Source organism: Radiomyces spectabilis (assembly GCF_025331425.1).
Source record: "Radiomyces spectabilis strain NRRL 2753 chromosome Unknown BYT42scaffold_10, whole genome shotgun sequence".
NCBI classification, from domain to species: domain Eukaryota; kingdom Fungi; phylum Mucoromycota; class Mucoromycetes; order Mucorales; family Radiomycetaceae; genus Radiomyces; species Radiomyces spectabilis.
The window spans coordinates 1,397,258-1,422,061 of record NW_026251935.1 but is presented as its reverse complement, the minus strand read 5'-3'; the positions used below and the strand labels follow the sequence as shown (position 1 = coordinate 1,422,061).

Below are 24,804 nucleotides of genomic sequence, written 5' to 3'. Positions count from 1 at the left end.
TTTGACGGTCCCAAGAAAGATGAATAAAAATTATAAAGTCAGTTAAAAAAAAGAGGGGTTTTCTGAACTTTTTGCATTAAAAAAATAGAACGTTTGTTCAATGCAGTCTACTGGGTCACACAAACGACCTGCTCAGCATGGTCCCACCGAGGATGCGGCCTTTCAAAGGCCTAAGCAGCGCAGTCGAGCCAACAAGATGAGTAGCGACGAAATCAAGTTACACAAAGAACTGCGAGAGTGGGACTATCGCCTCGACAGACTTCAACGGTATGAAAAGTACCGTCAAGCAGTACGTGTCACTCACAAAGGACCACCTTTTGTAAACATTCACAAGGCAAGCTCATCATGGCCACATGTAGCAAGGAGAAATGGAATTGGAGAATCTAGTGACAAAATGGCGTGCCATTGCTCAGGTGAGCATCCCCATTTATTCTTGGTTGTCGATTTGTGAAGAGAAGGTTAAACTGTCGCACAGAACGTGGCCGAAGATCTGCTGAGCCTTGCTCGCAACCGAGGGGACATTTCACAGGAAGAAGATGATGACGAGATGGCTCATATGCTGACCTTGTTGCGTGTGGATCTTGATTTGATCCGCTATTCTCGCGAAACAGGAGATTTCTACTAAAAGTAAAAAACACCTGAAGATAAGAATGAGAGGCACCTTATTCCATAGTATAAAAAACCGTATCTAGTCTTTATTCTCGATAATGGATAATCGTCGAAATTGCTCCAATAATTCGTACATGGTTTTTCCTTTTTGTTTTGACTTGGATGATAGGCGGGTGGATGGTGCTAGGGAAGCGTCCTGCTGTTCTTTTTGTGACTCTTCACCTGCAATGATAGACTGCATAATTTGATTCGTCGATAGTTTTGTCATGGCAGGTTGTGACGACGACGATGATGGTGATGATGTCGGCCGAAGGTCTACCAGCATCATATAAACCATATGACGATGGGCATGTGATTTTCGTAGTTTTAGAGAAACTCGCACATGGTCAAAAAGGTTGAAAACAATAGGACGAGGCAAGTCCGCAGAATTGACAGAAATTCGGACCGGTAATTCAACGTCAATGTCGGCATTGGGTATATAATCCTCATCTAATAAATTATATGCAAGTATCAAGGCAACTGGTCAGTCGTAATAATTCGCAGACAAGCACGTTCGTTCTACCTTTGGAGGGCTGACTCGATATCAGAGACAATGGCACCGTCGCCTTGCCATCCTTATCTTTAAGGTACACAGGACCCTTTAATCCGAGGCTGAAACAGAAAAGTAAAAAGGACCAATGAATAGGTAAGCCTCCCAACCATAAAAAAAAAACGGTTGTAACCTTGGTTTACCTCGGCACAAAAACATAAAATCCATTCGATTGAATTTCGCAAATGATTCCGTTTTCGATCAATGGCCCCGTTGTCGTCTGCATCAAAAAGGGAAACATCCAGTTTGAATATCGAAGCGTGTCAAATATCCCAGTATCGAACATTGTCAACAACTTACATGCTGCATCACATAGAGGCTTTGAAACAATTCCGTGGAATCCTGAGGAAAGCATCATCTCAAAATCAGCTGACAGGACGATCCAAATCGTCTAACCATATACTTCCTTACCCGTTGCGCAAATTTGGATTCACGCGATTTCAGGTTCAGATTGTCACATATATCGGAAACTTGCTTATCGGCAAAACTGGTGGATCCTTGCACTTGATCCGAGGTGGCGTAATAGTCTTTGCAGCAGTGTAATAACTGACGATGTGCAAGAACATCGGCATAACGACGAATAGGTGACTGTAGATTTGTGTTATCAAGCGGTGGCGTTGCGTGAGCCAATGATGATTTCTCACTTACGGTAAAATGTGTATAAAAATCCAATGCCAAACCGTAATGGTAATACTGATCTACAGCATAATGACCAGAGGAGATGTACGAGGCCTCGTTCATGGCAACGGTGGCCATCGATTTCATCAACCGCGCAATATTTGGGTCGTCTCGATTAGCTCTTACAATTGTTTCCAATGATTTCGCCAATGCCAAATTGGATGAAAAGTCAATGGTATAACCCTGTTCGTTGGTTTGGGTTGTCAGTAAAGACCATCTTAGCGCTCATGTCCAGTGCTCATTTATGTCGCTTGTACCTTGCTTTCTGCTGCTTTGACTATTTGTGCAAACTGAGATTTGCTAGGCGGTGGATGTCTTCGTAGAATGGCAGCGTCACAGCATCCTTCATAAATACGCTTGCCTACCGCTGCATTTGCCATGATCATTGCTTCAGCTACCAAGCCGTGAATTTCCATGCTATCCTTGGGAAGTAAAAACGATGGTTAAGGATAATCAGTATGCCAAGTGAACGAGATGGCATGGAAAGGCAAAACAAAAAAGGATATTAATATCAGTCACTTGGTGATCGTCTGTCACTTTGAATTTGACTTCGGTGCTCTCGAGTTCCAAAGCACCTTTAGCCAGGCGTCGATTCTATCAAAATGTGGGACAGCATGAGTCCCGCTACCTTGTTTTTGGTTTTTCGAGATGAAACTTGCCCTCATGACGCGCAACACTTCCGCTAGCTTATGTATGGAAGGGCGTAACTTGTTACTCAATTGTTTATCTTTTTTTTTGTTGATGAAACGAATCAGTCAAGAGATTGCATGAACGTGGTTCAGCAGCGGTGGTTGAACTCACCTAGACCGGTCGCAATCGGAGCTCCATCCAGCAGTTGCTGTGCTTGTTCGTATTCCATTTCACAACTGGATCGAATCAATGTGCGTCCAAACCAAATGTCCTTAACATTGAACGATCTATCCAAAGTCCACAGCACAGACACTAGTTTACGTTACACCAACTCGAGTCTTGCATGAAACCGGGATTGCCTCTTTTGGCAGGGCATTGATTTTAGCTTACCTGCAAAGCGGTCGACGTTTCCACGCAAAGAACACACTCTTTCACTGAGGACGGACGGCAACATATCGAATCGACGATCCGCAAGATAGACGGTGGTTCCTCTAATAGATTCAGATATGAAAATCAGCTCATCATTCTCTGGGTTCAATACACATATCACAGAACAATCACCTTGCTCTGGCTTCCAAATCGGTCAATGATCGTTCTTTCACAAAATAGCTGACATCGGCAATGTGAACCCCAAGTTCGACTCGTCCATCTTTCAGTTCCCGAACAGAAAGTGCATCTATCACGAAAATCAGCGTCAGTCAATGATTTCTTTTTTACCGTTCTTGAGCCGCTTATCACATTACCATCGATATCTTGACAATTCGGGGGATCAATGCTAAGTAAAAAAATAAAAAAAAAAATAAACGAAAACCGTGTCAATAAATTTTTTCTCTCTTTACGTCAAAGAGTGTATCATGAGGTGTCAATCTACCTAAAAATGGTAAGATTCCGTAGATCGCGACGTTGTGCGATTTCCTCCTATTGTACACAGAAATGTCATGGGATCAGATGACTGATAATCCGATCAGTTCTTTTCATATGAGATTGTAGGTACCGGTTGAGGATGCCAGGGCGATTGCTCGGTGTCGATGGGCATTTCTTTAAGACAGGCTTCACTGAAGCCTTGCGAAGCTTGCGATACGGAAATCCCATGCTCGACAAGAATGGCCGATATTTCGGTATCCAATTGATGAATGGGACCTAAACCATTTTTGCATTCCGCAATCCATTGGGATTCTTTTTAGTGAGCTTAGCCTGTTTCGGTAAACCGACATTTTTTCAGGGGAGGGGAGAAAGAGAGAGATAGCACTGACCTAGTGACCGTACATAATGTCCGTTTGGATATTGCGATGAAACAGGCCTAGGTAACATGCATGTCAGAAATTATGCAATGGGACATCCGCGGAAAGAAGAAAAGTGTTTTACCAGTTATCGATGCGAACAACAATGCGTTGATTTTGAATCAGCTTCACATCTTGATGTCGAATTCGAATTTTGGGTATAACGGAATCGAGTGGGATCGCCAGATGAAAGGAGCCTCCCCCTGTTTCCGCACTGTCTTCCTGAATGGTAGCGACATAGGAGCGCCAATTCCGGTTCAGGACACCGACGACGCGTCCCGTCGGCTTTTCTGTATCCACAGCCCTGGCAAGTCGTAATTGCTCATATTCTAATTTCCCCATCCCCACCGTCCTCGCATCAGTGATCCACGTGAGAGAATATTGTCATCTCTTTATCTCACCATCTTCCGCGCTGGCACCATTGTATCCGATTTCGTTAGCCGCCTTTGCCCAGTGATTCGCTGACAGCAATTCGACGACCACCATGTCACCGTGCACTAACAGTGGGTGGACATTCACGAAAAAAAAAAAAGAAAAAAAAAGAAAGGGTTTCATGTATCATGAGCCCCCGGTGCGTGAGAACTAAAAGGGATGTGTGCATTCCCCGTGATGTTGCTTACCGGCACGATTTCGGTTCTCATTGCCCACAATCAATATATCGGTTCCCAACTTGTCGCCTCCACGGACGTAGGCTTGATCACGTTGATTAGCTCGACAATGCAAAGTGCCAGAAATATAGCGGGATGATTTGATCCCCACTTCCAATTCGTCGGCCGATTTGTACTGCACAGATGAAAATAAAATCGTTTCACTTGTTCTGATACACATGAAAAAAGAAACTAAGGAAGGACATCCTACCTCGGTGTAGCCTGATACGGCAGTTTCAGTGGATTTGTTGCCACCGACACGGATGCGGATCCGTTCCAGATCGTCCTCCAAAACGACATCAGCGAGGACATGCACTAGGTTTTGCAATAGAGCATGGTCGGACCAGTATTCGTCAATGTATTGCTGCATGGTGTAAATAGAGATTTGTTGCTGATCGAAATCGGAAGCGAGATCGGGGCCGAGATCAGGAGCAGTCTGTGCTTCTGACAGTAGAATGATACGTTTGGATCCTAGATGTTTGTTATACCAAGCCGCCATTTTGCACAAGGCCCGCCAATCACGAGCGGCTGCCTTTTCTCCCGGTAAACGAGGCACTTGGGTTTCCGTAAATACTTCGTTGTAAAATACGACGCTGTGACGGCGAGAATCATCGACGATCTGGCGCAGTTTTCGATACAGTCGAGATTTATCGTGTTGTTGAAGCTGAATCAAATAATCAATGGATGATCAGTCAGTGTCTGACAGAGACAGGATCCCCATCCTATCCAAATTACCGAATTGATCACTGTTTGACTGAGAATCATGCCTGTTATTTCTTCCTGTTCCAGGATTTCGAGGTAACGCATGACGATCTACCGATTTCACATGAGCGCCATGTTTTCACTCACACTGTGGGCATATTGAAGGGCAGCTTTTTCTTTTTTCTCTCCGAGTACATTACCGTCATGTCAGGAATTATATAGTGGTCAGCATCGTCGCGTAACAATGTATACTGGTCATTCGTGTTATTGTGACATTGGTGAGAACACGAAGCGGCCAAGCACGGTACGTCATGGCGAAGGTATTCTGGAGTAATGTCAAAAGACGTTGAAGAGAGAGGGTATCAACCGTTTGAAAAAGGCGCTTACGTTCTCTGACGAGTTTGATAATGCCGTTACTACGTGTTTTTCTATAAAACGCTCGTTCGGTAACAAGCGTCATGGGAACAATGGGACGAGTGGAACACTTGCAGGCCTACCAGAGCACTTTTTTTTATTTTCCTAAAAGAGCGCCCAATTTTTTGGGTCGGCGGGTTATGCTGAGTGGAGGGCGAAAAAAATCAAAAAGGTAAGACACGAAGCAGCGGTATTTATCATGAGAACGGCGCGCCAAAGGTGTACCAAATGGGGGATTGCCTTTTTATCGAGGTGCAGGTGATAATAAACATGGATAAACCTTTTTTTCTCGTATTTATTTCCCGTTTCTTTTAGCGTTACAAACAAGATTGGAGGAATGAAAACCAAAAGCGATAGGGAAGTAAAAAGGCAAGATGGAGAAAAAAATAAAATTACGCCCAAAAAGAGCGATACGAATGACGGTAAGGGAAGGATAGCCTATCGTTGGACACGTGTGGCAATGGACAGGTCATCATTGTAACCTTGTCCACCTCGTCTGGAAATAAGGTTAAATATGGCATCAAATTTGACTTTGGCTTTTCCTCTTCTTTTTATTTTTTCGCTTCCATATCTTCTTCTTTTCATATTGGGATTTTTTTTTCCCTTGACAATATTGCTTAATTCGAAACTTATTGCTCGTTTTCCCCGCTTCTTTTCATTTTTTTCTCAGGCATTTTTTTTTTTTTCAGCAGTACCAAAAAAGAAAATGAAGTTTGCCAAACATCTCGAAAAAGAGAGTATACCCGAATGGAGAAAAGCCTATCTAAATTACAAATCCCTGAAAAAGAGACTTAAATTAGTCGATGAGGTACCTTTGGACCATTTTTCCCCCTGGGTCTTTTTACTCTTTTCGCAGTTCTGACCACATCCTTGTGTTTTTAACTTCTCGCAGCATCGAAAACTCAGTGAACAACAAGCCGCCCTGGAACTGGATCATGCTTTCTACCGACGTCATACCGATTCCTTTGATGCAGGGATGCCTCAACGATGGCCTTCGAATGCAATCTCATATTGGCATACCAACACCGATTGGCCGTTTCCGACCCACAATATCGATGATAAATTATCAAATAAACTCGATCCTCCGCTTTTTGATACATCCAAGGGATTGAATGTCAGACCCACTTCAGGTACACATTGATAAAATATGTCACCGGCACGCACTCATCCACACACCCAAATGATGTAGGCTCATCGCCAGTCGGTTACGGTACCACATCCAACTTAGACGACGTCTTGTTTCATGCCAGTCATTCAGAACGCCTCTTCTTTGATCTGCTCAATAAGGAGCTTGAAAAAGTGGCGCTATTCTACGACGGTATGTAATACAATCGCCTCCTTTGACGGGTTCCGCCACTTATCTGTAAGAATAAATCATATAGAGAAAGAAAACGAAGCCAAGGCTAAACTCGAAGCGTTGAAAATGCAACTTCATCTGATTGCTGATTATGGACGCCATTTCCTGACAGTACGACCATCCCTCCCCCCAAAAAAAGAACCGCCAACTTGGCAATCTCATGTTTAACGCATCATTTTTTTTCTCTTTTTTTTTACATGTTAGCCTGCCCATGACACAGGAACGGATTCCATCTTTGATTGGCTGAAACATCAGCCTCTCTCCGCGGATGTTACCTTCAATGTAACGTTACCCAAGTCAGAGGATCTCATTACCTTTTTCGGATCTCTAACCTTTTTTTTTTTTCATTGTTTTATGGTTTTTTTTTATATATTTTGTATTTTTCTGCAAAATTTCAGGTGGCAAGAAGCCGGCTGAAAAAGGCCCTTACGGAGTTTTATCGAAGCCTTGAATTTCTGCGCTCTTACAAATCACTCAATGAAACCGGATTTCAGAAAATCCTCAAAAAGTTTGACAAGGTAAGCTCTCGTTTGGTCCCGAAATCGGTTCTCGAGAAATATTTTTTTCTGTTAACGGCCCATCGTGATAGACAGCGGGTTGGAAGGCGAGTACGCTTTATAATCCCAAGATAAAGAAATACCACTGGGCAACTTCCACAGAACTTGATACGATTCTCCATGAAACCGAGGTATGGAACCCAAAATGAACAATAAGAAATCCCGCCATTCCCAGGAGTTGAGAAAAGCTGATGACATCAAAAAATAGACGTTATACATTCAAGAATTCACGGACGGTCATCGGGGTCGCGGTATGCGCAAACTGCGTGTACCTGAAAATCAAGGAGACTATTCTGGTGCCACATGGCGTATCGGATTCATGTTGGGAATGGCAGGCTTGTTATTGTTTCAGACGTGTCAACTGGGTAACAAAAACAATCGATTGTATACATTTTCATCGTCCGTTCTTGGTATATTAATGCTTGGCGAGTAGCTATCGACCCGAAAACATTCAAGCAACTCCCGCATCTCGCCACCAACTTGCAGATCTACGCATGTTTCATCCTTCCCATCTTCTTTGCCCTCGGCTTCGCCGTCAATCTTATCGTATGGCATCGTTCCCACATTAATTACAAGTTTATCTTTGAGCTGGATCCTCGCTACAATTTGCATTACCGTCAGTTTGCAGAGGTAATAAAATCGAGCTAAACCTAAAATAGAAAACAAACAAATACTGATATGCCCGATTAAACAGTTACCGTCCATCTTGCTACTACTGTGTGCTTCCATCATGCACGCGGATGTTTCGCAGACCTTTTCTACCTATATACCCTCCGAGCTGTGGCCCCTCATCTTGATCGTTGCATTAGGTGCCGTCTTGTTTTGCCCTTTTAACATCTTTCATCTCGCCGCAAGAAAATGGCTCGGTGTCACTCTGGTAAGTCCCCCCTATTGCCTATGACCCATTCATAGACCCATTCCCTGAATCGAAATTAGTGTCGTATCGCTTTGAGTTATTGCTTTCCGGTCGAATTTCGCGACTTTTTCATCGCCGATGAACTGAACAGTTTGTCCTATACCTTTTGGACTTGCTCCTACTTTTTCTGTGCCTACACTTATTATTGGCAAGATCTGGGTGAGTAATATAGAGTTCCTCTTGGATACTGCATTCTAACTATCCTTCAAAGATACAACATGTCCTATTCCATACCGCTATTCCACCCCAATTCTCGCTTCATTGCCTGCATGGTGGCGTTTCCTGCAATGTTTACGGCGATTCCGGGATTCCGATGAAAAAATTCATTTGGCCAACGCCGCAAAATACACAAGCAGCATTGTTTCTATTTGGATGGCGACATTACAACGGATTTATCGCAAGTATTTATTTTATTGATATCCTAATCACAACGTCCATTAACCTTTTTTTTTTCTGCGATTAGCCTTGCCAAGTGTGGCCACCCTGTGCCTCTGTACTTCTTTGCTCAATTCAACTTACACTTCCGCATGGGATCTCAAAATGGATTGGGGCTTGCTGCAGCCGCATGCCGCCTCATTTCTCCTGCGTGACGAATTGGTGTTTCACCGCTGGGTAAAATGACAACATCATCACACCTGATCTTGACGAATTTTTTTTTAAACTTTTTCTAAACCTTTTTTTTCTGTTTTAGGTTTATTACGTAGCGATACCTATCAATGTGTTCCTAAGGTTTTCATGGATGTGGTCATTGTTCTTACCAAAATGGATCCCATCTCAATGCCTTGGTTTTGCTATTGCCTTGCTGGAAGTGCTGCGACGGTTGCAATGGAATATTTTCCGCCTTGAAAACGAGCATCTCAATAACTGTGGTCAGTATCGAGCCATCAAGGAGATTCCTCTACCGTTTGCTTTGACAGACGTGAAACTGCTCGATCATGATGAAGAAAGCATCGGATCCATACCTCACCCGGTCTCAGAAGGTTATCGAACAGAAGGTTTGCCCATCACACGTCAATCCTCGTTTGCGAGAGAATCCGTCTATGGCTCTTTCTATGGCCGTCGCGATTTTGAAAATAAGCAAGACGACCACCTCCTGTCTTCTCGAGATCCCTCCATTTTCCGTGAAAGACTTTACAGCAGCCGACCCGCATCTATCATTGATAATGTGGTCGAACGTATCCGCAGCTTTGGTCATTCCAGTATCGCCAGTTACCATGACGATGATGACGACGACGACGATTACGACGATGAGGCGTCGGCAAAAAACTTTATTTCACTAAAATAGACCGGAGGTCAGACTTTAGATTGTTAGGGAAGGGAAAAAGCTAGATTTTCAGACCAAAAACTGGACTGTCGTTTCTTCTATGAATATGGAAGGCTATATTTATACGTTTTCTATGCACTACTATTCTACTGCGTTCCACCATCGCCAGTGGTGGCGTAGTCACGCACGCCTCTTTATTTTACCAGATTAGATGATGTAAAAAAACCGCAACCCGAGAAAAAATTCGCGCCGACAGAAAAGTGTTTGGTCAAGCATTATGATTGTATTTTATTAAAAGCGTGCTGGCGTTCTTCTTGATGCTTTGCTTCTATAAAAATTCAGAAAACGTCTTAAAACCTGTAAGTTGTATTTGGAATTCTTTTGCTCATTAGAAACACCCAGGTATTGCTTTGTTAGGGTTGGGAGAAAGGCTTTTATTCTTTTTAATTCAACTAAGGTCACGCTCCACTCACCAAATCCCTCCGTCGTGGGACCAGGGTCTTATTAAAGTTGGACCGCCAGCAATTGCTGCGAGCGCCCGAAAGAGAGAGAAACGTTCAAGTGCTCATTCACAAGAAAATAAGGATTGTTGATCGCCTTAAGAAACCTAGTTACCCGGATTTTGAGCGCAAAATAGCCACTTTGAATTTTCATTTCACCCATTTCACCATTTCATTTTGTGACTTTCCCACTCTACTTTTTAGTAAATGGCCATGATATGGTCCTTACAAAACAGTGAAGTACCGACACCGGTATTTGCTATGTAGCGTCATCGTAATACCTTACGACAGATGCTTTTAAACCATATAAATTTACCAAACAGCATTGTGAATCAATAAACGCCATAACCTAAAGCATTCATCATCACTTACATCTTGTAAACATCCCTAAATTGGAATGCTGTAAGTCACCAAAATTAAAAGAAAAATGTCTGTCCAAAATATGGCATTCACTATTTTGCGGTCAAAATCCGGTCTTCTGTTCGCAGCTCTTTCGTCCGATCGTACCGCAGCCAAGCAATCACAACAGATGGAGCACTGTGTTCTCCAAATTCTTTTTTTCTTAATGATGTCATTTAAATTGCAAAAGCCGGCTACATTATGTGTAATCAAAACCTGCACTTTTTTGCACTGCTGAATATGCAGTTTTCTTACACCAGGTTCTTGATTCCGTGACATGCTCCAGAGTAATGATGACTACTCTCTAGCTCGCTTTCTTGTGACTTTCTTGGGTTTATATCGGTCAGTTGGTCAAAGCATCGCTACAACGCGGCTTGATCGAACAAAAGATGACGAACGGGTCATGGCAGCTGAAGGATTTTGGAAGGCTGTTTCACCACCTCGCTTGCGAACAGGTATGATGGACTAGGTGGCTACCCTTGCCTCGACAAACTCCAAGGTCTGTGCGGTGGTATATTTTACGGTTGCCTTTCTAAGGACGCCCATCGAGTTGGTATTGTCTCCATTCACCTTCTGACCAAAGGTTATTCATGCAATCGTTTACTAGATAAGTGTTTACATTTTTGGTTAGCAATGTTTTGATTGTTGATTCATTAACATGCTCCAAAGCAATAGGGACAAGCTTTTTGGCCTATTTCCTTACTATGTGAGATCAATTCAAGCAATACTTTTACAACGAACAAGCACGATGTACACCTTAGAATAATATTTTGTCCGATTCCATGTATCTCTCAATCCTTTCATCATTTTATAGTAAGCAGAGAGCTACCTATCATGGTTAATGCATTTTTGTTGCTGCCAGACTATTGGCTTATTCTTAAATATGCTTTTATGAGACGCGATGAATGCTTTGGGTAAAAAAGTTATCAGTGAAACCGCTAGATATCTATCGTTTTAGTTGATGACATAATGATCTAAAATGACCTTCAAGCTGCAATCTCGTTTAACAGACCATACACCTGATGCCGCCTGCTGCTGGAGTGACGTTCATCAGACAAAGTGTAACGCAATAACGAATAACCTTAGCGAGATTCTTGACGGAACTTTGGTATATTAATGTCAATTCTCTGGTATACCGTATGTACTGTATGTACAGTACCGTCATGATTTCCGAACATGGACACAGCAGCACTTATTGACCCCCTCCCTTCCTTCCCGCTCAGGCTTTGATAGATCTAGAATGATGTTGTCGAGACCAAGTTGCTGCAAATGTTCGCCCATTGGCTATATCATACTCTACAACTGATGAAACTTCCATTGTTATTTCTTTTCTATCTCATACCCTATGTAACCGCATGTTGTTCCAAATAAACATCTCACTGTGTTACACTGCTTTACGTTTGAAATTCAAAAGTCGGGGTCATGAATACAATTGTCACTATTCGCAATACGAATTCTGGTAGCTTAGTAAAATCTTTGGGCTTTTGACACAAATATTGGTCTAGCAGTACAACTTTGGACCTGGCAATACAAGCAACAGCGTATAGTCCAATGCAGAATGAAGTAACCGCTAATTATGGAGAAGTTTGTTCAAGATGGTACTCATATCGCTGTTTTGAACATCATTGCAAGAAACATAGTATTGTTTTGATTGCTTTAATTTGAAAATGGCTAATCTGGTCTATTAGATATCTGTGATCTTCTTATATTACGCACAGCTTTACGTACTCAAATTGATTTATATAGTTGTACAATGCATGTTAGCAGATCGCCGATGATGGTTATATAATAGTAAATCAGCATGATGAGAAAAAACGCTTTCTAGGTCTTTTGGCGCTTGTTGGTGGACTGTGTCAAGTGATATGATGCATACCGCAGCCATTCGATTGGTGGATTGTGTGTTGGGGTTTTTCCTTTCGCTTTCTCCATTAAACGTTCTTTAGTGCGTGCGACTGTGCCTATGATGATCTCCTACTGTTATATTAGTGAATATGGTTGAGATATAAACCGGGTAGTATCTTTTACCTTGAGCTGCAATAAATTACAAATTATTTTTAGCACTAAACCCACGTCTTCCAACGACTTGAAGATGGTAACCCGGCTTAATTCAATCATCAAGTATGTACTGGGATATGCTAGCTCCATTTTAAAAGTTGCCGAAGTAAAACCTGAAATCAGTACGCCCCCAACTATAGGTGTATCGACCCCTTCATTAACAAGCTTGTTAATCATCCACTGCATTTCTAGACCAAGCTTCACAGTGTCAGACATCGGGAAACTGGAGGTGCGGCCTGGAGGTTTCGCTTCAGCACATGCTATATCAGCCCGGTGCGTTCATTGTGAGTGGAAGATGACGAAATCGGGTTTGAAAGCAGTTCCATCAAATGACCTTTTTCCGCTTTGCCAACCATTTGCCCTAGAAATGTATTACCTAATACCATGGTCCATAAAAACAATAATATGTATCGCACAAACCATGCAGCATGTATTTCGGGTTCCGGTTGGAAGACATTATCGAACAAGTTGGAAATGAAATTATGGATGAAGCTATCCTCGAGAGGGTGCTCACGGACACGGTTGACCATTGCCAAATGATCTCCGCCATAATGTGTTAAAAATTGTTTCTTCTAAGCACAGCTTACACTATCTACTTACGCGCGATGAAGGATATTAGCGACAATCATATCCGTGGGGTGTTCATCTTTATGCTCCAAGGCCTCATTCAACATAGGAATAGTAATTTTCTGAATGGTATACCAATCACAATCTCAAGCCTGTAAATATTTGTACATTAATGAGATGTTCATAGATCGCAATATATACGGTTCATACCATTGAAAGCTTGCAGCTCCACAACATAGCTCTGTCGCTGATAAAATAGTCTTATCAGTGTATAATTGCCTGACGATCTTGTCGCTTATGGGACGGGAGTACAATGAATATTAGAGCATATTTCTAATTGCCGATGCAATTTCTTACCGAAATTCCTCTTGTATACAGGTAACAATACTCTTGGCGCGATCGATCGTGAAGAGATAAATGTGATTAAGAGCCCTGTTAAGTGTATCGTCAATTCTCTTGAAGGTTTTGGATATTGGCTTGGATACTCACAAATAGTCGCAGGTCGCAGAGTGATTTCGGTGATGGTAACAGTTTCGATATTTGGCGAAAGGAATTTAATTCCTCTAGCACGTCGCAAAACTTGGCTCCAGTCTCATCGTCCAAGACACGATCCAGCGAAGCGCTTTATCCGATGGTTCGGGTGTTGGCGATGCTTCTCGAAATTGATACGTGTCACTCTGTCCATTCGGATGGTAATCTGCTGTAAGATTACTGGCGCATATTCGGGATTGAAAGTGACGTTCCACAAGATAAGTAAGAGGCCTAATGTCAGGCACTGCACTGACGCAAAATTAGAGGGGAATACTGGCATAGCTATTAAAAACAAATGGCGTATTATTCTGTCGTTTTATGCCTTTTTGAATACAATGACAACTACGTTTATTCATGAAGATGGTCATGGCAACCATGGTCGACAACCAAGGTGATGCAGTCGCATTTGTCAGAAATGGATGTTGATTTTGGAACCTACGCACTTGATTCCGTTAACAACTTCAACGAATACGGTGTCCATGAAACCACCCGAGAAACCTGAGAGGAAGTTAAAACGGTCGTTAGGAAAAACGGAAGGCGAAAAAAGAGGCTACAACGGCTGCAAGCATGATATACTGATGCATTAAGAGCGTCTGTTTTTCGTGGTGTATGAATGAAGCAAGCCCGCTAGAGAGGCAGTCATTGAGCTCAAAATTGCGCCACGCACTGCCTAAGATGAATGAAAGAGACAACCCTGATCCTGATGCTGGATTACCTACCCAGGTGAAAGAGCTCACGTCCTGTTTGGAAGACCTTCCAAGTTTGGAGAAAAACATGCAACATATTTGACCGATCTAATCGATGAGAATCCTTCCCTTGCTTTTGATCAAATGATGGAGAGCTTAACATCACAGTTTTCAGGGCTAGAAGTTTCGAAAACTGCCCTATATAACATTACGACCGAGAAGTAAGAATAATCTTCAAGACTGCACATTTCCATCCCACCGAAAGGAATTCTCCTGCTACGATAAGATTGAGGCAAGATTCAACTGGGTGACGCTTTGGTTGGAGACTGGTATGGATTTTTGCAGCAACTGTGTTTTCATTGGTGAATCAGCATTTCACATTAATTTGAAACGGAAGCTCTGCATGTTCAACTAAAGGAACACGAGCAACAGGAGGCGAGAGAGCAAAAACTACCACGATAAAATAAGCATACTGCGGATATGTCTTGCCATTCCTGCGGAAGTACACCCAGGCTCGATCCGTCAAATCCCCCAACAGTATCGATATCTGTTGGGCAAATCACCATAGTAATGGCCACCGCTGTTTAGCGACAAAGTATGGTCCAGAATTCTGACGATTGTAAGACTTGGGTGAGTAGCCTAGGTACCGCAAGGCAAATGAAAGATTCTCGTTAATTTATTGGGGCATTAAGAAAGGGTTTCAATCCTTTTAGATGAAATTCTATTAGTTTCTTTTTCAAAAAAAAGGTCTATAAGGGGGCGACATAATAAGAGTAAAAGGGTAGACTTGCTGAAGCACCGTGATAAGGCGCAGGCTTTTTATACAATTATTCAGCAAGAAAAGGGGGAGTCAAAAAAATAGAGAATTATCTACAAGAAATTCTTTAGGAAGATTCCCAGAGCGAGTTGCTTCGGGAGGGAAAAGAAGGCGCAGGAAGTGACACCATGATACTTCGCGATCCGTCGTACGTGGCGGCTTCCGGTTTCACCATGTGAGAGTAGGAAGGGTACGTGGTCGGCATCATGGAATATCCCATTGGATTGAATAGAGATCCCGGCGTAGCAGGCTTATTGCTGCCCGTCCCGTCAAACATGATTTGCCCAAACAAAGCACTGTCGCACAAGAATTCGGAACTGTTGAAATCGATTTGTCCATTACCAGATGGATCAGGGAACGATTCCGCCAGCAGCGACAGCGGTGCCGCCTGTTGCGTCGCTGTCAACGAAGGTTGGGATGATGAAGACACCATACTATTGCCTGCAATCGATGGGCCGCTGATAAAGCTTGAGTACAGATATCCATTCGGAACGTTGCTGTCGAGTAAAGAGGCAATCGATGATGATGATCCTCCAGTGCCGGTGGTTTGTGAATGCGGGGGCTGGGATGGTTGATGATGAAGAGATGATAAGTGGGAGGACGGTTTTCCGTTGGACGATCCAAACTTGTGGAATGGTAATCCTTCATTTTTCGTCGCAGGGTTATCGTAGGCGTAATCCGGCCGGGATTGACCGGCATACAGACGGTTGTGAGTGGCCAACAATTCACCCGTGGTCACGGCTAATCGCTCACACATTAACCAATACGGTCGCAAGCACTAGGAAATAAAAATCCGCATCGTCATTATCAAAAAAAGGGTTCTTCTTAATAGAAAAAAGGAAAAAACCAATGTTTCGGATCGGTTATCCCTTACCTCGATCATGCCGTACAGAATTGCTAATCCATCCCCGCTCTTTTTGCGCGACTCTTCATCTTTGGAGAAGGTCGATGTCATGAGGACGGTGGCGAAAATGTAAGATGAGTAACCCATGTACGGGAGGGTGTTGAAACTGCACAGATCACGCATCGCTTTGAAGATGGGCATCACGGTATCCACACACGACTTGCATGCTTCGATACTGGACTGGATGTTGGTATAAGTCGTTTTAGGTACATCCGATAGATTCACATCGGCATAAGCGAGACTGCCGCGATGCAATGCCATCATGGTCGTGCACCACAGGACGTGGGCTGTCAGCCAATAATTAATATAGTTCTGACTCGCGTGTTCTTGATGATGGCGCAAGTTGGCGGGAGTGTAGTGAAATGCGTCGGGAAGGTTGTCTTTCCAAGCTCGTACCATTGCATCGAGTCGACTAAATTCGGCTACGGGAGGCCACACGATGGACGATTGATTGGTTTCCACTCGTGCCATGAATTTGTTGACTTCGCCAAACACTTGGATCATTCGTAGGTAGTAGCGTGGAATATCAATGAGTGTATCTGTGGTGATGGTGCGGTTATCGACGGTAATGCTTTGAAAAGTGTCGCGTAATATCAGGCTCTCTGATACCGCCGGTGGATTAGCGTCGCATTCAATTCGATCGAAACATTGAGGTCGGCTCGTCCCCGCCGTGGTAAAACTAAAAAGATGAATGAGTCAGACTTTTTTTTTGGATCCCAGAATAAAAAACTTTCGGATTTCATTGACAGTCTGTGAGGAGAGCCATTTCACTTACACGTCCAAGCACTTGGAACTCCAAAACATGCGACGTCGCAATGCCATGGCAATTGCATCGATGGTACCATCTTCTTTGAGGATGGGAGTAATGAGCGTTTCTTCTTTATGTAAACCAAGGTCTTGACATATCCTATGGTGACACCAAAATGAACGAGTGTGGGGGTTGAGGAATGGTGCGGTCTCTTTTTTATTTTATTTTATAGTTTGGGAAGCCATTTTCAATATTACCTGATAGCGATGCCACCGTACATCCATGCTTTTGATCCATTGGCTCGACCGTATTCCAAGGATGCCATGACTCCCCAGAATTGTAAATTCGGAAGGGTCGGTTCAAGTAATTCGGCATCGATGAGTGACCTGGCTTTGAGGGCAAATCGCTCACTCGCCCAATACCGAGGCTCGGCCTTGATCATTGGATGATCTGAGAACCTGAAATATTATTTTAGTGTGAGTTGAAGGGATCAATTCCAAAAGAAAGTCAAACGAAGAGAGAGAGGTATACCTTGCACCAATGGCCATGACGGCCCACAGCAATGGTTTGTGCACCGTACCGTCGGTAATGGATTGTTTCAATGTGGCACGATGAACAAGTGGAAAGACGACGTTGAGATACTTGAAAAACAGATCGACCAAGTGCATGACTATTTCATTCGGTGGGCATTCGTCATCCGCGGACGATGAAACGTTGGCGGCATCTGCAACATGAAAGAACATCCAATGAGCATGCACATACCCATCAAGTCTGGAAAATGTCGTGGCATGGGACCATTACCTTTGGTATGATCCAGAAAACTGGAACCCGTCGATGGTTGTGCAAGACTCTCTGGAGAAAGTTCATCGACGGATCCTGTGAGTCGGCGTTCAAGTTGAACAAGGCGATCTTCCAAGAGTTGAACGTAGCCTTTGCGTGGTCCTCGCTTTTTACATTCGGTGTATTCGCAGTGAAGGTTGGCTTCTTGACAGTGCAAACATTCTGGTTTGGTACCGTCGCATTTGATCTACAGTGCACACAAAACGGGTTAGAATGACATGGAAACGGAAAGAAGAAGTGTGTATAGAAGGACTCCAGTTACGAAAGGCTGAAGGTGGAAAGAAAAAAAGAAACGGACCTTTTTCTTTCGACATAATATGCAGGCTTGTGTTGCTCGTACTCGCTTTTTGCCGGGTAGTTTTTGATGGTAGTCTTCCCCTTCCATCGTTTGCATAAAATAATGGGGAAAAAGGAAAAGAACTTGACCAGCGAAATCCAAAGACCGACTTTTTCTTTCCGGATTTATGTATCACAAGCCACCCGACGGGAAAATTAACATCCGGATTTGGGTTCCTTGACGGACGAAAATTTTTCCATTTTCTATACTCGACCCCCACACGTGGCAATAACGTCAGTTTTCTCTCACCTCCGAGGCCCAAAAGTGTCTGTGCGTTCCAGATTTTGGCCTTTCTATTTTTCTTTTTCTTTTTTATTTACTTGTTTATACATAAGCAGAAATGCGACCTTTTTTTTTCATTGAAATGAGAACTAAGATGGATCATGATTAGAGAGGGAAACCAAAAAATTATGAGGTTTACGGTTTGGTTGAAATGATAGATAAGAAAAATGAGAACTTTTTTTTTTTGGTTTGTTTGTTATCGGTCGATGGAGGAGCGCTTAACATTCCGATTATCCTCAGCGTCATCTTCTTGTGAGGAAGGAAAATCCAATTGCCAAAAACCTGGCGGGGTTCTAGGCCGTTTAAACCGGTCTCTGTGCCTTGAAAACAATTGTATTCGATCGGCAGCCGTATACTCTGATCTGGACGCATCATGTCCTGGTAATGTTCCTACCGCTTCATAAAACTTCAAAAAGGTTACCCCATATCAGTATTTTTTTGCTATTGGATCAACTTGTTGACAGATCATGAATAACATACTTTGGCACAACAGCTACATGTGGATCCGTGCAATCTCGACCGTTCCTGTCGGTTACGTACAACATCAACATAAGGGTAATGGGTAGAGCCGCTTTCACTGTTTGGATTCATATTAATAATGCAAAATAAAATTTCCTTGAAAATTCTTTTTTCCTTTTTTGTTTTTTTTTCTGGTACCTTTGATTCCGATGGGGTGAAACTGGCGAGAGCTGGATAACGTTAGGGTATTTCTCAGGAAGACGGTCCGTGGATGGTTCAGCAGCCGATGTTGCTACCGTCAGTTTTCCCTTGGTTGAATCGATTAATGACAGCGACGACGGTGTGCTTTGTGAACGGCGTGGTTGAGATAGATTACTGATGGTTTGTAATGGTTTAGGGGTATGATTTCTATCAGTGAGATCAACGGTGGGAGGAGTCACGGGTGGTTGGCTCGATAAAATTTCCTTCAACGCGTGTCGGCCAAGGTGAAGCGCTATGCTGTTGTGATACGTGTAAGATTAGTTTGTTTTGAGTCCGCAGTTGACCCCGTACAGATAGAAAGAACGTACGATTTGCTTAAGCGAGCAATGAGCTCATCTTTTTCTTCAAGTTGTGATTCGTAATCTATCCAAGATCTAACGATTTAGTGATTCAAGGCCCGGGAAGGTTCGCGTAGTCTTTTGCTTGGGGTTTACCTGCAATGACCTGATCTTGCAAACGTTTCGTCCGCCGTAGATCAGCATACTTTTTCTGCAATGCTATTGAGCAAAGAATTAGCGAGGCATGAACGGGTTATATGCGTTAGCAGTGAGGGACCATACTGGTATATCGCTGTTCCATATAAGATGGCGAGTGACTGAGACGAGGACACGGACACGGAATGAAAGGTTGGTATTCTGGATTTCAAATTCAAAAAAAAGTAAAAAAAAAGGACGTTTGCCGCTTTGGCATTTTACAATGTCCCCCGATTTTTTTGCCCAGCAAGGAAATGCCAAATGCCCATACGTCATTATTTCATTATTCTTCTGGATCTGAGAATGCCTTTTTCTCTAAAAGGGACAAAATAATACCACTCTCAGCATTTGACTGTTTTGTGATATTAGGTGATTTTGTTGAATTACGCCATGATATCAATATTTACTATCATCCCATGCGACCAACACACGTGCTTGACCAGAAATTAAACCAGTTAAATCATGTTTCCTGCTTAAGATTGATCTTAGTATCAGTAAAGCATCGTGTTCAAACATGACCTGCGAATCGCGCACTTCGTGGTCCTTCATCACTTGACACGGGGTCGACTGAATGAACTACTTTTTGTGGCTCCGAAAACAATCGTGCCAAAAAGATCCTTCAAATTGAAAAACAGAATATTCGCCACAAAATTATTGTTCATGACAAACCGTAAACAACTGCAAAATCGAAAATGTAGCTGGTGTTCTTCCATGCTGGAAAAAAGGGAAAAAGAAAGTCCATAAAATTTGTAATTACTAAGGCCAGATAACCCCAACCAAAACGATAAGTTGGATCCTTTCCCCTTCCCTACGAAGCGTAAAAATATTCCTCGGGATAGCTATGACTACAGCAGGGAAATAGTTGGTCTTTGATGAATACACACCTGGATTCGAAAAAGAACTGCACAAGCAAATAAAACGGGGATTCACCATATGAATTTGCAGCGTCGCTGCAAGCAATTATTTGACTTGCGATTTCACAAACTCTTGCGGTTGCCAATGCTGTAAGTACTTTGTCGCCAACTCCACACATACGCTTCGTCGGAAATCGTTCATCATGCGGCTAGCTATCACTGAGCAACGCGTACAAAAAAAATGCATTGCTAAACTACTCGTACTCGGCATCTTACGAAAGAAAAAAACTACACATACGGTCATCTTGGAAGATCAAGCCACAAGACTTTTAGTGCGCTACTTTTCTATATGATTACGAGACTGGTATTAAACGGACAGTTCCTCGAAGAGCTTGTTCATAGGTTTCAAACCCAAGTTCCTGTATGCCCTAAGCTTGTATGAAATTGTGACGCTGAAAGAACTCAATTGTTCTTTTTATATTATTGATGTAAACTCGAAAGCATCTCGTTTTCTTGCTATTATTACATGGAAAATTGCTGAAGACACTCTTTTCCGGTTCAGCAGCTTTTGCGGACGAATCTCTCTCGATAACAACCCTATAGAGTTTACGTTTCTGGCTCAGTTATGCATTAGCATGCTCCTCCGTCATGGGGATCTTTTCTGGCCTTTCTTTTCCTCAACCTTCTTCATTACAGCTGTTAACCTTTCGATAATTTTCACTAAAGGCCAGATAATAAAGTGTCATTCTCAAAACACTATGACTGATTATTTATTCGCGATTGCAATGTGTATTGCCCAGTGTTGCAGATGAAAAGGATAATATTTCTATTTTGGAAGCATCGATGCATCATCTTATTGACCATCACGCGGTTTCTGGCATTGCGAGTAATTTGTGAAATATATAACTGTGCGAATATTGAAAGCGGAAGGCAACCTGATCATCTTGGCTACCCATAAAATATCAATGCTTTCCTCAGGTGATTCTGTTCGTTCTTTGTTGTAATTAGTTTCAGACTTGGGAAAATTGTCTGCAATAGACTAAAAGCTTAAATACGATTGTCGACCGATCAGAATATGAAAGGCCATCCATATTCCGAAAGGAGTACATTCCGTACGAATTAGTTGACATAACTTTGTTCAAGCACTTGTGCTTCGACTCTTTTTTCCTTTCCAGTTTTCATCAAGGGATCTCTCTTCCATCATGTAATAGACTTCTATGGTACCTCAATCTTATTTCTTTGGTCCAAATTAGTCTTTTTGCCACAAAAAGTCATGGGCTCTGCTGACGTTCCTCATCATGAGCTGGTCGGATCGCAAATTTTGGATGCGAGACGCATTTGGTGCGATACAACTCCGACGTGCAGCATAGAGGATGCAGGAATCAGCGGCGGCACTGTCTTTCAGACATTGCGGCAGTCAATGGTGAATAGGGATCAGAGTTATTGCCATGACAAGAAGAGAAAAATAATCATTTGTGTTGACATAACAACTTGATGTTGACCATGCCTTCCCCTAAGAATTGCTACGAAGGTTGCTTCCCATGTCGCCCCCTCCTGATCCGCAGCACATGCTGGCCAAGGTAATGTTTTGCCCAGCCAGCCCCTTCCATAAATGGTTTAGTCGGTGATAACGAAAGCGCTGACTTCGTTTCCGTCAAGAGATTATGACTTGCTGGTTTGCTTCTCTTCGCCCGTCTTTGCCAACTTTTTACTGTTCGTCGTTCCTGGTAAGTTTCGAAAAGCTTCTCCAATGTCAATCCCATCTACAATGCTAATTCTGCACACACGACTGAACTAGTCTTGCTGCTTTGGTGCTCTTTCGGAGGTCGTCGTCTTTTTCCTGGTGGTCGTTGGCAAGTTTCGAAAAGTGTCTGTGTCAATCCATCCACAAACGCTAACTCTTTCAACCACTGAACTGACCTTGCCGATTTGCTTTCTCCATTTTTCATCGGCCTTTTACTGGCCGGCGTGCTTGGTAAGTATCGAAAAGTTCACCAATATCAATTTATCCAGAAACGCTAACTTCAAACACAACCAAACTCGTCTGCTACGCCGCCAAGGCGGTGTTTTACTGGTAATCGTTCTTGGTAAGTTTCGAAAAAGCTTTTCCAGTGTGAATCCGTACACAAAATGCTAACTCTGCACGTTTTGTATACCCAATCCGCCGCCTCCTCTTTCTGCGTTGATTAGCCGTTTTGCCCTACATCCTGTATGGATTTTTGCCTCATGGTTGTCCTCCAACACTGTCGTCTTTCATCGGGTCGCTACCTTTGATTGCAAGTGGGCTGTACTATTGTCACAGGTTGCGCGTGGGTCGGTGACTATTCGCCGGGGCTTGATGGAGCTGACCGCCTGTTTTATGGAGGGGATGACGCCAACATGGGTAAAGGCTTACCCTAATACAGCCAAAGAGTTGTCATAGGGACCGAAGACTGTTCATGACCAAGTGGAGTCATCTACACGAGGCAGTCGCTCCCGGTGGTTCGACTGATGGTTCCCATAATCATCAAGTGGTGATCTGCCAGTGTTGGCGGGACGATGCGTTCGAGTTCTCTCACGCTGACTGCTCTCTGGTTGCACTTGCATTAGATGTTGCGACTTTCTGCTCCGGCAGAATGGTGTATACGGTGTACTTGGCGTGCTTGAGTTGGCTTGGCGCGCGTAATAATTAGCAGTCCTTGTTTGAGCAGCACCGGTTCCTGCGACGATGCACTGCCTGCTGTTATTCCACTGAACCAGTGTAGAGGTGATTCTTTGGCACAGGAAGAGTAATCATCGGACGCGGTGGTTGTTCGCTCGGTGAACTTTGTTGACAATAGCTGTAATGAGCATATGGGCAAACCGATATCGGTTATGTTTCATTCTCAGCCGGGGGATGGTCTGGCACGCCATGGACGGAGTCATCGCCCTGCTGAGCGGTCTTGTTGGATTGCGATGATGTACTTGTCCGCGAAAGTGAGTGGTCTCCTTGACTACGATGATTAAATTGGACCTGGCGATCAAGCTTTTGTCATTTTGAAAATTGTCTTTGTGCATGTAAACATTTTCAATATCTTGGGAGGGGGAAGATGAAGTCGGTGTAGTGACGGCATGTCGTAGGACGGAGTAATCGACCTTGTTGAACTTGGCGATCAAGCTCTTGTCACTAGATTTGTATTTGTGCATGTATACATATCTAGTAACTTGTTGGGTGGATTCCATTGTGAACTCCCTTTTGCTGGAATAACAATGACAGAAATAATTGCCTTGCTGAGCGGTTCGCTGATGATATTCCTCCATTGTTCAACCTTGTCTTATGGACTACGATGGTTGAGGAGGACTTGGCGATAAATCTCTCTTATTGTATGATATCCTTTTTTTATGATCGAAATGTTCGCCCTGCTGAGCGGTTCGCTGCAATGATGATATTCCTCCGTAATTCAACCTTGTTCTTATGGACTATGATGGTTGCGGAGGACTTGGCGATGAAAATATGTTATTGTCTTATACGTCTTTTTGATACAATTTTCGCCCTGCTGAGTGGTTATCTTCAATGATGATTTGCGTCCGTAATTCAACATCGTGATTAATGATTACGATGGTTGCACTGGACTTACCGATTTTTTTTTCTTTTTTTTTTTTCATTTAATCAAAGATTCTTTTCTTAATGTACCCATATATCCATACATTGTCTGGAGGTGCGTCACAGTAATATGGTTAGTTGAGTCGTTTCAATCTTTTTTGCACGTTGAAAAACCCGTTGCGCTTCATTTTGCTAAGAATGGCTCCTACTTTTGATTTTACTGTAATCCGATAGAACCGATCCACCCTTATTTGATTGCAGCGATCCGAATTGAAAACTTTCGAAGCCGACCTTGTTCTTTGTGGCTCATGCTTAATCAATTCAGATTTGGCTCGCCGAAATAGAGAGACATATCTATTCTCCAAACCATGTGTAAGAAGTCAAAGGGAAATGGCGATGAATCCAGTGCTTGCAAGATTGATTATATGAATTGTTTTGCATAGAATATACTCTTCTTCTTTCGGCATATGGATTACCTTCCACATCTTATTCGCGATGAACAATCGTATTGAAGCTTTCAACCTATTGCAGGTAATTTTTCCAAGTATTCATCCATCAAATTCAATCAAAATCACCTTAGAGAAGCATTTTATAGTTTACGGATAGCCGAGGACGGAGTAGCGAAGGGACAAGACGAAATAAGTGAAACAACACCTGGGATAAAAGAGGAAACAAGAAGGGAAATACGACAGACTGAATCACAAAGATAACGATCATCGCCAGGACACCGTAACCCCAGAAAGCGACAAAGCGGAAAGCATCAGCTGGGAGAGGGGAGAACAGCTGGTGAAGGAATATCGTAAGCTAAATTGCGATAGAGAACGATGCCCAGCTAAGGACTGCCTGGCAACGAAAAAGCATCAAAAGGACGACACAGAAAGAGCGC

The 24,804-nt window shown here is 43.0% G+C and overlaps 8 protein-coding genes across 8 annotated transcripts; 4 read left to right on the top strand and 4 right to left on the bottom strand.

Moving 5' to 3' along the window:
• Positions 1-100: 100 nt before the first annotated feature.
• Positions 101-625, top strand: BYT42DRAFT_616370 (uncharacterized protein; the record flags this gene model as incomplete). Its single annotated transcript, XM_051572059.1, has 3 exons — positions 101-289; positions 360-413; positions 476-625. 3 exons carry the CDS (start codon positions 101-103, stop codon positions 623-625), a joined length of 393 nt encoding a protein of 130 aa, XP_051421329.1.
• A 624-nt stretch (positions 626-1,249) lies between these two features.
• BYT42DRAFT_61558 (uncharacterized protein) lies at positions 1,250-5,909 on the bottom strand. The gene is made up of 19 exons (XM_051571974.1): positions 5,523-5,909; positions 5,336-5,460; positions 5,169-5,246; positions 4,645-5,097; positions 4,407-4,569; positions 4,188-4,283; positions 3,872-4,115; positions 3,760-3,806; positions 3,501-3,646; positions 3,378-3,424; positions 3,250-3,281; positions 3,068-3,182; positions 2,897-2,997; positions 2,678-2,818; positions 2,536-2,603; positions 2,383-2,470; positions 2,134-2,306; positions 1,847-2,059; positions 1,250-1,786 (listed from the first exon to the last, which is right to left on the bottom strand). Exons 1-19 carry the CDS (start codon positions 5,593-5,595, stop codon positions 1,553-1,555), a joined length of 2,637 nt encoding a protein of 878 aa, XP_051421328.1. The 5' UTR covers positions 5,596-5,909; the 3' UTR covers positions 1,250-1,552.
• Positions 5,910-5,948: 39 nt separating this feature from the next.
• BYT42DRAFT_61313 (SPX domain-containing protein) lies at positions 5,949-7,872 on the top strand. The gene is made up of 8 exons (XM_051571703.1): positions 5,949-6,357; positions 6,442-6,679; positions 6,739-6,867; positions 6,932-7,017; positions 7,111-7,188; positions 7,305-7,424; positions 7,500-7,594; positions 7,672-7,872. Exons 1-7 carry the CDS (start codon positions 6,064-6,066, stop codon positions 7,536-7,538), a joined length of 984 nt encoding a protein of 327 aa, XP_051421327.1. The 5' UTR covers positions 5,949-6,063; the 3' UTR covers positions 7,539-7,594; positions 7,672-7,872.
• A 756-nt stretch (positions 7,873-8,628) lies between these two features.
• Positions 8,629-9,664, top strand: BYT42DRAFT_500601 (EXS family-domain-containing protein; the record flags this gene model as incomplete). Its single annotated transcript, XM_051564715.1, has 3 exons — positions 8,629-8,780; positions 8,853-8,991; positions 9,071-9,664. Coding segments are annotated over 3 exons (885 nt in total), but the record flags the coding sequence as incomplete, so codon positions are not given.
• A 5,319-nt stretch (positions 9,665-14,983) lies between these two features.
• BYT42DRAFT_579543 (fungal-specific transcription factor domain-containing protein) lies at positions 14,984-18,124 on the bottom strand. Its single transcript, XM_051569408.1, has 7 exons — positions 17,989-18,124; positions 17,652-17,877; positions 17,382-17,574; positions 17,108-17,308; positions 16,878-17,009; positions 16,073-16,781; positions 14,984-15,976 (listed from the first exon to the last, which is right to left on the bottom strand). The coding sequence occupies exons 1-7, from the start codon at positions 18,082-18,084 to the stop codon at positions 15,266-15,268; spliced, it is 2,268 nt and encodes a 755-aa protein (XP_051421325.1). The 5' UTR covers positions 18,085-18,124; the 3' UTR covers positions 14,984-15,265.
• A 157-nt stretch (positions 18,125-18,281) lies between these two features.
• Positions 18,282-19,833, bottom strand: BYT42DRAFT_61215 (uncharacterized protein). The gene is made up of 6 exons (XM_051571588.1): positions 19,590-19,833; positions 19,464-19,518; positions 19,338-19,392; positions 18,967-19,266; positions 18,790-18,886; positions 18,282-18,715 (listed from the first exon to the last, which is right to left on the bottom strand). Exons 1-6 carry the CDS (start codon positions 19,776-19,778, stop codon positions 18,506-18,508), a joined length of 906 nt encoding a protein of 301 aa, XP_051421324.1. The 5' UTR covers positions 19,779-19,833; the 3' UTR covers positions 18,282-18,505.
• Positions 19,834-21,897: 2,064 nt separating this feature from the next.
• Positions 21,898-22,270, top strand: BYT42DRAFT_616365 (uncharacterized protein; the record flags this gene model as incomplete). The annotated part of the gene is made up of 3 exons (XM_051572058.1): positions 21,898-21,936; positions 21,978-22,083; positions 22,155-22,270. 3 exons carry the CDS (start codon positions 21,898-21,900, stop codon positions 22,268-22,270), a joined length of 261 nt encoding a protein of 86 aa, XP_051421323.1.
• Positions 22,271-23,078: 808 nt separating this feature from the next.
• Positions 23,079-24,001, bottom strand: BYT42DRAFT_61189 (uncharacterized protein). Its single transcript, XM_051571558.1, has one exon. It carries the CDS (start codon positions 23,633-23,635, stop codon positions 23,129-23,131), a length of 507 nt encoding a protein of 168 aa, XP_051421322.1. The 5' UTR covers positions 23,636-24,001; the 3' UTR covers positions 23,079-23,128.
• Positions 24,002-24,804: the final 803 nt, after the last annotated feature.

What these genes read in the sequence shown, in the direction of transcription:
- BYT42DRAFT_61558 (XM_051571974.1), bottom strand. Translation starts at nt 5,595, where the DNA reads ATGACGCTTGTTACCGAACGAGCGTTTTATAGAAAAACACGTAGTAAC. An exon ending in ACATTATGTACGGTCACTAG is followed by an intron (nt 3,647 to 3,759) that starts GTCAGTGCTATC and finishes AAAATGGTTTAG; the next exon opens with GTCCCATTCATCAATTGGAT. An exon ending in AAGTGTTGCGCGTCATGAGG is followed by an intron (nt 2,471 to 2,535) that starts GCAAGTTTCATC and finishes ACATTTTGATAG; the next exon opens with AATCGACGCCTGGCTAAAGG.
- BYT42DRAFT_61313 (XM_051571703.1), top strand. Translation starts at nt 6,064, where the DNA reads ATGGCATCAAATTTGACTTTGGCTTTTCCTCTTCTTTTTATTTTTTCG. An exon ending in AGTGGCGCTATTCTACGACG is followed by an intron (nt 6,868 to 6,931) that starts GTATGTAATACA and finishes TAAATCATATAG; the next exon opens with AGAAAGAAAACGAAGCCAAG. An exon ending in TCCTCAAAAAGTTTGACAAG is followed by an intron (nt 7,425 to 7,499) that starts GTAAGCTCTCGT and finishes CGTGATAGACAG; the next exon opens with CGGGTTGGAAGGCGAGTACG.
- BYT42DRAFT_579543 (XM_051569408.1), bottom strand. Translation starts at nt 18,084, where the DNA reads ATGCAAACGATGGAAGGGGAAGACTACCATCAAAAACTACCCGGCAAA. An exon ending in TTTTCTGGATCATACCAAAG is followed by an intron (nt 17,575 to 17,651) that starts GTAATGGTCCCA and finishes TTCATGTTGCAG; the next exon opens with ATGCCGCCAACGTTTCATCG. An exon ending in TACGGTGGCATCGCTATCAG is followed by an intron (nt 17,010 to 17,107) that starts GTAATATTGAAA and finishes GTGTCACCATAG; the next exon opens with GATATGTCAAGACCTTGGTT.
- BYT42DRAFT_61215 (XM_051571588.1), bottom strand. Translation starts at nt 19,778, where the DNA reads ATGACGTATGGGCATTTGGCATTTCCTTGCTGGGCAAAAAAATCGGGG. An exon ending in GCAAGATCAGGTCATTGCAG is followed by an intron (nt 19,393 to 19,463) that starts GTAAACCCCAAG and finishes GATCTTGGATAG; the next exon opens with ATTACGAATCACAACTTGAA. An exon ending in CATGTAGCTGTTGTGCCAAA is followed by an intron (nt 18,716 to 18,789) that starts GTATGTTATTCA and finishes ACCTTTTTGAAG; the next exon opens with TTTTATGAAGCGGTAGGAAC.
- BYT42DRAFT_61189 (XM_051571558.1), bottom strand. Translation starts at nt 23,635, where the DNA reads ATGGAGGAATATCATCAGCGAACCGCTCAGCAAGGCAATTATTTCTGT.